At 33.9% G+C, this 12,176-nt stretch overlaps 2 protein-coding genes across 4 annotated transcripts; one reads left to right on the top strand and one right to left on the bottom strand.

The window, feature by feature from the left end:
- Nucleotides 1–366: 366 nt before the first annotated feature.
- On the top strand, nt 367–4,099 carry LOC114750849 (ribonuclease 3-like protein 1). 3 transcript variants are annotated; one of them, XM_028939485.1, is made up of 5 exons: nt 367–515; nt 645–828; nt 1,461–1,572; nt 3,037–3,350; nt 3,517–4,099. In XM_028939485.1, exons 1-4 carry the CDS (start codon nt 420–422, stop codon nt 3,050–3,052), a joined length of 408 nt encoding a protein of 135 aa, XP_028795318.1. In that variant the 5' UTR covers nt 367–419; the 3' UTR covers nt 3,053–3,350; nt 3,517–4,099. The 3 variants fall into 3 exon arrangements, with proteins under 3 accessions (XP_028795318.1, XP_028795316.1, XP_028795317.1); XM_028939483.1 differs by having other exon boundaries at nt 3,024–3,350; XM_028939484.1 differs by having other exon boundaries at nt 3,024–3,396.
- A 1,048-nt stretch (nt 4,100–5,147) lies between these two features.
- LOC114750857 (probable receptor-like protein kinase At1g80640) lies at nt 5,148–8,041 on the bottom strand. The gene is made up of 10 exons (XM_028939494.1): nt 8,038–8,041; nt 7,768–7,938; nt 7,419–7,660; nt 7,188–7,320; nt 7,029–7,092; nt 6,841–6,937; nt 6,652–6,751; nt 5,977–6,095; nt 5,771–5,860; nt 5,148–5,681 (listed from the first exon to the last, which is right to left on the bottom strand). Exons 1-10 carry the CDS (start codon nt 8,039–8,041, stop codon nt 5,529–5,531), a joined length of 1,173 nt encoding a protein of 390 aa, XP_028795327.1. The 3' UTR covers nt 5,148–5,528.
- Nucleotides 8,042–12,176: the final 4,135 nt, after the last annotated feature.

The raw sequence follows: 12,176 nt of genomic DNA, 5'->3' as shown, positions 1-12,176 counted from the left end.
ATTATAATCAAGTTTTATAGAGAAAAATAATTACTAAAAAATTTCAATAACAACCTAAGCAGCCTATAATGATAAATTTTACAGTGAAAATGATAATTTCTGGAATTTGTTTTTTAATTGTTTTCTTTATTTAGGACCTCATTATAATTTTTTTTTTTGGGGCCAATTAGTTTTTTTATTTATAACATATGAAAATTGGATTGGATATGATGATGACTTGTGCGTTTTGCCGAAGCGTTAATCATGTGTTGCCTTGTGATGTTATTTACAGTTCAACCAACTAAACTGCCATAGACAACCGCCTTAGCTTCTAATAAATTCGTTCGTTCCTCTCTCAAGCTTTGTTCGTTGAGCATTCGAGCGAGAAACAGCTGTTTTCCAGATCTAAAAGGCACCGACAAGGCGTCGACGAATCGAAGATGGAGAAGAATTACTCGCACCCGGGAGATTCTGTTATTAATCTCAAACACCTTCCCCCTATAGAGCCATCCAGAATCGCTAACTCCTCCTTCAACGTAATCCTCTGGTTCCCTTATCCAATATTTTAATTTTCTTTTCCTGAATGTCATTTTTGCTCTAGCCCCAATCGCGGGCATGTAGAAATTTCCATGCTTTTATATGTTGAAGATATTTTGGTTTTCCAGCTTAAGTCGAGCAAATCTAGCACCAGTGCTGGTCCTAAATTTGGGAAACCTAAATTTAATCGGGGGCTGAAATCGTTTAAATATGAAGAAGCACTCAGAAAATCAAATTCTGACTCTATTTCATCTGGCAAAACAAGTGAGACCCGCGGGAACACCACCCCTGATTCAGACTCCGCAGAAAACGGTACATAACTGGCTCTCGTGGATTTCATTTCATTTGAGTTATTTTTTCTATTTGTTCTTGTTCTTGGTGTATACATCCATCGTCCTCCTTCGGACTTCTATTTATTTATATTTGTTGATAACCTCGAGTATTTCCTCTGGCGGAAGAAAGTCAAAGATATCCTTGAAATTCTGCTATAATAAAGCATGGTCCTGATATTGCCCAATCTTTATAACTATATGCCCACCAGTTCTTTACCATAATGGTTTTATTCTCCCCGAATTCTTCGTCTTTCGCAAGGCCAGACTGGTTAGACAGGAGTACCTTTTTCTTAGTTTTCTTTCCTTTTTGGCTTTTTTGTGGTGGGGGAGAGGAGATTAGTTCCTTTGACTTTTGCTTTTTCCGAATTTTCTTTTGTCAATAATTCCTCCTTGTAGTTATCCGTTCACATATAATAATAATAATAATAATAATAATAATAGTAATAGTAATAGTAATAGTAATAGTAATAGTAATAGTAATAATAATAATAATAATAATAATAATAATAATAATATTATTATTATTATATTATTATTATTATTATTATTATTTTATTATTATTATTTATTATGCCAGTCGAGCATAATAAAACACTCCTACTCTGGATTTAGGTATGAAGCAAGGATCCGCTAGGTCAACTCTGTATGAGATCTGTGCTGCAAACCATTGGAAGCCCCCTGTATTTGAGTGCTGCAAAGAGGAAGGCCCCAGTCATCAAAAGAAGTATGCCCCACTGCTTCTTCTTGATATTTTATTGTTTAAATTAACTTAACTGTAAATAATCTACAATGCAGTGTTTTATTTTTACAGCGCAGTTGTTTTGTATTCCATTATAAACAACTGATCCCTTCTAATAATGGAAGTACTGGGAATCAATACAAGCCACATTTTGTGTTGGCCCCTTTTAATGTCAGTTGTCAATGAAACAAATAGACCGACATCAAGAAAGTAACATTTTGTAGAAAACCATACTTCGTAGAGAGAGCAAGTTGGGTATATTTATGAGAAAGAGTGCTTTTCAAAGTTTACTTTAACTGGAGCTATACAACACAGAGGCATACTAATTAAGTTCCAGTTTATTGGATGAATTCTCAGATGTACATTTGTAATCAACTCATGCCCTGTTTAGTGCATTGTGCATAGGATGGGATGATGGTATAAGCAAATATAATCCATGTTTATATTCCTTTGGTAGTTGGCATGCATGAAGAATTGTGGAAGTTTATACAATTAGGACTTTTTTATTTGGTCGTTGCCCTATTACACTTTCTATACAACAGGTGAGAGATAAGCCATGAAATGAAACGGAATCATGTATAATTCTTTTAAGAAATCTTTTTTTACTATCCTTATTTGCTAATATATTGTCATACCACCCATCATTATCGCTATTACTTCCTCCACCAGCACCCCGCTAGTGGCACCATCACCACTGATGCTATCACCTTACCAACTTCATCAGATATACCTCGGTGTTGTCATTGCTGCCATTGTTACCACAAGCATTACTCCAGCTATCGCCATAACCATCATGACTGCTAATATCTTCACCCTACCAGCACTTTATCCATTGTTGTTACTGTTACCCACTATTGCCACCTTCATTACCTTCACCATCACAACCACCACTTTTGCTGCCATTGCCTTCTATTAACACCTCTATCTCTATGTTCCTGTTGCCACCATCATTATCATTGCTACCATGTTATAACATGAGTGTAGTATTATACATCTATATATTATTTTCATCCTATGGTCAAAGACATGCCCAAATATTACAGATTGATGCGATTAATATATGATGGTATAAAATGCTTATATGATGAATAGCTTATACAATACTATTCCATGCCACTTATGCTATCAAAGACGGCCTAACTATAAACAAGTAAGGGTTAGGTGTAGAAATTCTCATGAATTGTAGGACCATGCAGATGAAAAGGTCTGACAGGTAGTTGTACCTGAACCCTTTGCTGTTTTGAATTTATTGTGAAACAGTTAAGGAAGGGTTTCATGTTTAAGAAAGAACAAAAGGAGTGATCTCTATGATATTGAATGATTGGGTACTCATGATTCATTTTGCTGCCTCTTTCTCTCTCTCAACTGAAGTAGGTGATGTGCGGTATTAAATTTTACTTTTGCCAATCTTGGGGAGTAATTGATGATTTTTGCAGATTCACGTTCCAGGTTACTATTGAGATAGAAGCAGGACTGAAAACCGTTGTAGAGTGCTTTGGTTCCCCTCATCCGAAAAAGAAAACAGCAGCAGACCATGCAGCTGAAGCAGCATTGTGGTTCTTAAAGCATCAAGGTCATGTTAGGAAAAACAAACAGAGGGGATAATAGTCACTGAATATTATCATGATCCAAAACTTCCACAACCACCAATATTTCATTCTTCAGTGATGCTCTCTAGACTGGGTTGCCAAAGTAAAGAAGACGATAATCGCCTAGGAGAGCCTCCTATGCTATTTCCCGTCAAATCTTGTGTCCTCTTCCTGGTTAGTGCATTGTCGCAAAATCCAGTTTCTTTCGGCAAATAATCAGGTTTTTCTTTAATTGTGACTCCAGTAAACAAGCAAGGAAAGCAATTATCAACATAAAAACAATTACTCTTTCTGATTCGTAATCTCTCTCTTCTGTTGCATTTTTGTTGCTGCCATGTAGTTGCTTGGGAATTTTATTCCTGGAGATACGAGAAGTAGAGATCATACCACCATCTTCCTCGTTGCTGAGTTGGACGTTCCTAATTTCGTGAAATGGAGAAGGATAACGCTTTGGAGAAAGCCTTTGAAGCTTTCTTATGGTGCTTAATGGCACTACATAGAACTTCTGCCCAGGCATGAGCATGGTGTCTGGCGCAACAATCGCCCACGGCTGTTGAAACACATGCGGATATGCAACACAGCTTCTTGGGTTACGACACATAATCTCTGCTGCAAGCACAGGCCTATCATGGAACTCAGCATGACCACCAGGATGAACAATCCGAAGGAAGATGGTTTTTGAACTATTGGTACATATCCAGCTAGAAATTGACATGGTTTTTCCGTATTTTAGGCAAAAGTGGGATGAGGGAATAAGTAGTGTATGCAATCAATTCAACCCAATGTAAGGAGAATAATGATATCATCCCATGATGGCAAGAGAAGACCTGAGGAGCATATAAGTATAGAGAATTCAATAATGCATGAAACTCTTGGCTGTTGCTTGTTTCATTCATAGATAACATCAATGCATATACTCTTTTATCAATGGGGCGAAATAAATTGTATCACGCAGTTGTCTCTTGTCTAGAGGATGCTCTTTCATCAATTTGTCTTCTAATTCTATTTTTTCAATTAAAAAAAAAATCCATTTGTTCTTGTCAGAGAAGTTTCAGACAGCTTTCCCCCTCCTCCATACATGGATGAACTGGGTGCGTCTTGTGTCTCCTGTCCGTGGAAGCCAAAGCTAATTTAGAAATATCCGAATCTGTGTCTGGAAATCATCAGCCCTGATAGTGAATCTCAAGGAAATCCATTGATGCTTTGAAAAAAAAAATTGTCAGATTATAGTTTCAGTATTATAGAACTTTCTTGCTGTTTTCCTTGTGTATTAGAGACAAATTTCTCGTTTCATCATCGGATTTAACTTTCAAATATCATTAATGAAATCTCTTCTTGGCCAGGACCAAGAAAAGGAAAAAAAAGAAAGAAAATCAAGTCTCTCTTTGTAATTCCATTTGGAGCACTGGATGGATCGTTAAGGTTCATGGAAATTTGGCAGCTAGCAGATAACAAAGTTGAAAACTATGCGATTAAGAGCATCCGCAGATTGGCAGAATTTATCTAGTTATATTGAACATTGACTTGTAAGGTTTTGTTTTGTTTGCTTTTGACGGAACCTTGACTTGTAAAGCTAAACAACCAATACGTCAAATATAATATATACTAACTCTAACAAACTACACATTTCATAAGTTGTGAATGATACAACCGGTTCGTTATACTGCAATATATAAGACCTACATTTGATTTTACAAAAATGTTGGTCTTAGAATTTATTTGAAGTCAAAGCATTTTGTAACACTTAAGATTGATACACGATAACTAGAATTAAACTTTAATTTCATGAGGAAGAATGCATTTCTCCCTTGTTCCCAAAGCACATTTGATACACTATCTGGTTTTTATTATTAGGCATTTTGAACTAATTCATACGAATCAACAAATGATAGTTAAATCATTAAATCTGTCTTAAGTTAATAAAATTTTTTAACTTTATGCCTATTTACAAGGTTTTGAATGAGAGAAAAGTACAAAAAGCTATATTTAAATATTAATTACAGAAACAAAATTGAAAAATAAGTATTAATTACAAGACCATCAAATCTTTCTAAAAAGCACCTTACAACAGAGACCGGGGGGGTATTTTAAACTTACTATATGAGAACCATATATTTCACTTACAATTTATAAATGTCTGGGAGAGAAGAAAACCAAAGACTGATTCTTTCAGCTTGGGCTGTGATTGCTATGCAACAACAATGACTAGATAACCAATAACTCATCTGACAGTGTCCTAAAATAGTATGCGATCTGAAGCTTCACTAGGATTTGCAAACTATCATGACATGCCCTGTCACCACAAAAACATGAAACTTTGCAGCAATATCAGAGTTTTAAACACGTCCAAAATCAATGCAAATTCTCGGAGCAAACTGATTCTGAAACTCTGAGTGATCCTCCCAGCTCCGTGGGTACCAAAGGGATGAGAGAGTGCAGGACATCAGTTATTAGCGGCCGATAACTTGGTTCTGTTTGTACACAAAGTACAGCCACTGCAGCAACCTGCAGAATGTTGATACTAGTTATAGAACTTGCAATCATTAGTACTTATGAAAGAAAACTTGTGATTATGGTGCTTCTAATCAATGAACCTGATATAAATGCTTCAAATCCATGGTGTTTCTGATTACAGGATCTATAATACTTGGAATCTTTGATCTGTCAGTTATCTGAGGCATGGCCTGCATGCAAGTCATAGGTTTTTTGCTTATAATAAATCACCAAGCCCCGATGAACTGAAGAATTTTCAGCTAAGTTGAGGATATATTACACCCTTAATAGTGTGAAATTAACATACCCATGTGACAATGGATTGGTATTGGTCTGAGGACATCTTGTCCACGGCTTTTCTTCCCGTTAGAAGCTCTAGAAGGACAACCCCAAAAGCATATACATCACTCTTATCAGTTAGCTTACCTGAAAATATAAGATTTTCATTTGCCCCTGACAACGGCATAAATTAACAGTTTCTTGGGTTCTCAGAATTGTTGACAGAAGCATGATGATGCATTGAAAATTAGTCTCAAATAATGGAAGGCATCCTTTCCTTTCCTTTTCTCAAGATGAAGATAATTTTCCCAAAAGAAAAAGAAAAAAAGCTTTCGTCCCTAAATAAATCTGACTTTATGCACCACTCGGCATTTAGAAGTATCAAGATTAAATGAAGACCACTTTCATGATAATATTGTGCTTATGATTAACTTGATAGATTTAACACATCAACAAATGACTATGAAATTAGTATGCTAGAAAATTATACTGAATTTACAACACAAGACACCGTGTCCGTCTTCGAAGTCATACTTAAAAAAAGACCTCTTATAATATTTCTAAATACTTCATATCTGTAGAAACTTCACAAAAATATTTCTAAATGGGAAAATGAAGATAACAAACAGGAGGAGCAGTGAAGAAAATAGTTAAGGAAGGAGTAAGCTATTTGTTCTGATGATGACAAATACTTCTTATGTACCATGTGATATGTACTCAGGTGCTACATAACCCAGAGTTCCTGACATCTGTATGTTCTTGTCTTGCATTCCAGAACTTACAGCAAGCCCAAAATCTGATAGCTGAATCAATCAAAATTCAGCAAAAACGAGCATTAAGTAAACAGTTAGGTTACAAAGACATGCAAATAACAAATGATTTTGGATCTGACCTTGGCATTAAAGTGAGAATCCAGGAGAACATTAGAAGATTTTAGGTCTCTATGAACCACGGGAGGATTAGAGTGCTCATGAAGATGTTCTAATGCCCTAACAGAACCAGAGATTGTTAGATCAGCCTATGTAATCAAAACAAAGGATTCAACATCAGATACTGTCACAGTAAGATTCCCAGACTTACCTGGCAACATGAATGGCAATCTTTAACCGGAGGTACCAATTTAAAGATGATCCACGATCAGGTCCTACAGTTGTGAACACAAATGAAACATATGATGCTTATGAACCCTATATATAGTATTATACTACTTCCTCTTATGAAATAAATGAGAATTGATACCATGTAATTGAGTTTCCAAAGATCCATTCTCCATCATTTCATATACAAGAAACCTTGATTCACCATGAATACAGTAACCAAGAAGTTTAATGATATTCTGATGCCGAATCTTGCTTAACCAATTCACTTCATTCTGCAAATTTATCCAATAATTGGAGGCAAACTCGGTAAAGAGCAAAATCATATTTCAGGAAAAACAGATTGCAACATAAATAATAAAAGGACCCTTACCTCAAATTCTCTATCAGCACTGCTATCTGCTTTCTTCACAGCTGCCTTGAGATGCTCATCAAAGCAAGCTCTGTACACTAGCCTAGATCCACTCTCACTCAGAATATTACTTTTGGCAAAGCTGTTTGTTGCAACGTCTAACAACTGAAAGTCAAATATAGCAATTGCACTCTTCTTTTCTGCCATTTTTGAGTAACTAAATTTAACATCAACGGGGCTAAGTGACACCCCATTTGCAGCTTCTGCAAATTCAATAAACATGTAAATGAGCGGCGGAAAAGCAAAATTATCTGCACTCATGTTCTACAGATAGAAAGAAAGAGTTTTTCATGCAAAAAGATATAGATACCGATGGTCTCAGGGCTTTTAGAACTGGGAACTTTGAAAATTTTGCGTCGATGACACCAGATATATGTTAAAAATAGGAAGATTGAGACAAGAAGAGCAGAACAAACAATAAGTGCTATTAGAATTCTCTTGTCCAAATTCTGGTGGTGCCCTACTCTCACGTCCGCAATACCTGGTTCAACAAGAAAGATAAAACCACATATATATCATGATCAAGAAGCACACGTAGATTATTAAATACGGTCAAAACTTCAATAAAAATGGCAATGACACATGATTATAAGGGGGAGGGAGTGATTCAGGTGAACCACATAATTGAATTGTATCATCAGCTTCGAGAAATTACTTGACAATAATATCAACAGGCGGGAAGGAGAGCCTCTGAAAGTGAGCAGCTTTCTATTGTCTAATTCTAATAATTAAGCAAAAGAGAGAAAATAAACTTTCATCATCAGATCTATGGCTGAAAATGGTAATGCTTAGAAAGAAAACATAGTTATTTTACTTCCTCAAATGGTAAATTGCGGCTTAACCTCTTTTCTGTTTGTTGACCTGCAACACAACTTCTTTTCAGAAACCAGATAGAAGTTATCTTCTATACAGCAAGTTAATAGTGTACCCCAACCGAATTTCTCACTGATTTATGGCCCCAAAAAGAAGGTGAAGACCAGGGATTTTGGTGGGAATTAAAACTCTGAGCTTTTTAAGTTTCGAACTGATGGTAAATCATCAACGCATAAAGCCAACAGAAAACTTAAAAGCTCAACATTAAGAAAACAAGTAGATAGTGCCTGAAGATGTATGGCAGTACCTGGAGATTCAGCTTCAGCATTTGCAAAAAAACGAGAAACTGAAGGAGAAAAGCCTGATACCCAAATGAGCAGGAATATAGCAATAAAATTACTCATGTTGCTTTAGTTGGGTGATTAAGGAAGAATGACACAGAGGAGGAGTATAAGAATGAGAGTTCAATCGCTTGAGAAGAGAAACATTTATTGGGGTTTCATTTTGAATCTCAATTTTGGCAGTACTAAGCTGTGAAGAAGAAATGGACAAAGGATCTTTCAAGGAAACCAAGAAAGCGCTTTTGAGTCCATCTACTACCAAATTGGATAATTGAAATGAGTAGGTTTGTTTGTTTATGAGAGAGAGAGAGAGAGAAGGGCAATATTGGAATGAAAGTAGAAATGAAGAAATCATGTGGCGGTTATGCAAAGGTGAGCGTTCAAAAGTTATGGGGACACATGACTCTGTGAGATGTGGATAGTGGGGAGAGAGAGAGAGACCGGGTGGGGAACCTGCCGTGCATGTGGGACATGCATGTTACACGACACAATGTTAAAGTTTGAAGCTTTATCTTCATTTAGCTCTTTCAAATCAAAGTTCGTGAAATGTCATAAAGTGTGAGAGGAAAAAAAATATAAGAATAATTTTTAAAAACAAAAAAGAAAAATAAAGTATGTTTTTTTATATATTGTGTTCATGTCTTTTTTAGACTATAGATAGGTTCTCATGAGTTCCATTATGTCATGGTTCATGAGCATGACTTGCCATAAATTTCATACTCCTCTTATCCTTAATATAAGACTTATTTAACTAATTTGATTAAATTAAAGAAGTTAGGTAGGTTAGTTAATTATAAGAAATGTGACATGTTTTTCCTAAAATACCATAATTATCTTTCTTAATACCCCATCTTCCTCTTCTACTTGATTATGGTTGAAAGAATATCCATAGGTGTAATTTAGAGAAAATTAATAAATATGAGAAATGGGTCTTATATTTAGAACCAAAACTAACTCAACAATTGGGTCTTATATTAAGGACCGGAGGAATATCTTTTCAGGGAGAATTAGAGAGAAGAACCTGGATGGAGTGATAGTTATTGAAGATGATCATAAAAATTATTATTATTTAAAAAGATCAAATACAAAAATATAAATTTAAAAATATGAGATTGCCCCTAATTAAACTTCCTATATTTTCTCCTATATAGCTAAGGGTAATTTAATGCTTTTAAATTTATATTTTAGTATTTGGTCTTTTTAAATAATTACAATTTTTATCATCCCTTTTAATAAATATAACTTTTAGTAGGTCTTTTTCCTAATTTTTTTTATGATAGGATGTTCTTGTTTTAGAATATGTCTATTTTTCGTTGACAAAAAAGATGAAAAATGACTGTAAAATACTTGATGAATTTTAAAAATGATAAACAGGTGATGCTGTATATTTTTATGAAAATTTTGATATGCTAAAATCACGTATTTATCATTTTAAAATTTAACTAATATTTTTTTGTCATTTTCTTGAAAAATTCTATTTTTCCTTTTTACTCTTACGAAGTTTTTGGCTAATACCCCTTGTTACTTACTTTATTCAATTGAGTTTTTATTATTTAAGATTTTGTAATAAATTCTTATAATTAATTAAAAAATTAATTTAATTTATACTTATAAACCTTTGCTAATATATAATTAAAATATTTCTCTCTCATCCTAGGATCAAATGTATATTGAAAATTTTAGCTTACATATAATTGATCATTCAACTAGCCCATACATTCCGCGAAGCGGCTATTATTAAGCTATAATACCACATACAAAAGGTAAATAATACAATTTATTATCGATTTTTCTAACATAATCATGATAAGTGATATCCACAATGACAATGATTATTGATATTGATAATGATAGTATTAATTAGATATATATATATATACACACACACATCAAGGAACAAAAAACCGGACCGGACACTAAATCGATTGAGATAGTGGTTTAAAGACCAGTGGATCAGATCGGGGTCAACCCAGGATCAAACCGGTGACATTAGAATAATATAATTTGATTGAAAATAACAAAATATAACAATGCTAATAATCACTAATAACAAAATACAAAGAAATATAATAATAGTTTGATTATAACAATAATAAAATATAACAATATTGAGAATTTTGATCTTTATAATTCCTAAATAACTAAAATTAATAGTTATTGATGTCAAACTTATCATTAAAATCCATTTAAATATATAATAATTGAGATATTAGGAACTGAATGAGAAAAAATATGACAAATAGCAAAACAATCATTATGACCGGTTCACACCTATTTGACCAGTTCGAACTGGTCCCTAGTTTAATCCATGAACCAAACTGGACTACTAACCGGTTCACCAGTTTTCCAGTTGAACAGGCCGGTCCGATCCCCTTTTTTTTACTCTCATATACATATACATGCATACATATATATGTGTGTGTGTTGAGAATAGACCAGTCCTCTAACTCAAGGTCCCTCCATATGATTTGGTATGTTCAAATCTCAACAACTTTACAACGATCTACAAGATTCATTCGCTCTCACAGTGTTTATAATTTAATTTTCAATTTAAATTCTTTAAAATAAAAGTTAAAATGTTTCTAAAATCGAAAGACAGTGATACAACAAAACTGACAGTAAATATTAAACTTATTTACAATGTTCACTCTTTTTAATTTGTTATTGCTAGGGTGCATATTCATATATAATCACGCTTTTTGTGGTGCCTAATAAGGAATTTCGCTACCTTATGACTGTTTTAGTTATCGCGATTGTTCATTATAAATTTAGTCACCAACTTCCTTTGATCCAATCTTTTTGTTGATGATTATATAATTATGTATGATCCAAAGGATTATGTAAAGCCTCTTGCTTGTTGTTATTAATCCATCGCAATACTAATTTGAGTTAATATGTATATAGTGAAGAAGACTATTTACCGATTTTTTCACTTTGAAAGAGATCACACATGAAAATTTTTTGTTCCATAATTGGATTAAAAACGACATTTGAAGACACGTTTCCCATATGACAAATTGACTATAAAAAAGCACGTGAAGAAGGAAAACAAAATAAAATACACGCAATCAGAATGGCCCCATACCAAGCAATGGGATTGAATCTAATAAAGAAAATTACTCCTATACAACATGACAAACCACCCACGTTACCCCAAAACTTAGCATCACGACAGTACTTACAACTTCCCGTGGATTACCAATGAAGCTGAGTCTAACAGAATAATTAATTTCTTATCACATGCCAAATGCAGAGAAATACTCACATTTAATACCTGATAGTGTTTTAAATAAAATTATCTACAATAAGATACTATCTATACTTAGAAAAAAAGTCTCGTATAATTTTTATATTTAATTCCATTTTATATGGAAGGAAAGAAAGACAAAGAATTACTAGGGGACCCCACATAAAAATAGTTAATAATAAATTTCCTGAAATTGAGTTATCATTAATCAGTCTCAATACCTTATCCTATTTGATGGGATCGACTCTATGAATCTTATAATGTTATTAAGTAATATAATCAGCAATTTGATAAAAGTGTTAAATTATTCAAGTGCGA

Source organism: Neltuma alba, unplaced genomic scaffold, assembly GCF_004799145.2.
Source record: "Neltuma alba isolate B1F8T4 unplaced genomic scaffold, ASM479914v2 tig00006658_pilon, whole genome shotgun sequence".
Taxonomy (NCBI): domain Eukaryota; kingdom Viridiplantae; phylum Streptophyta; class Magnoliopsida; order Fabales; family Fabaceae; genus Neltuma; species Neltuma alba.
This window is presented reverse-complemented; position numbering and strand designations above follow the sequence as displayed.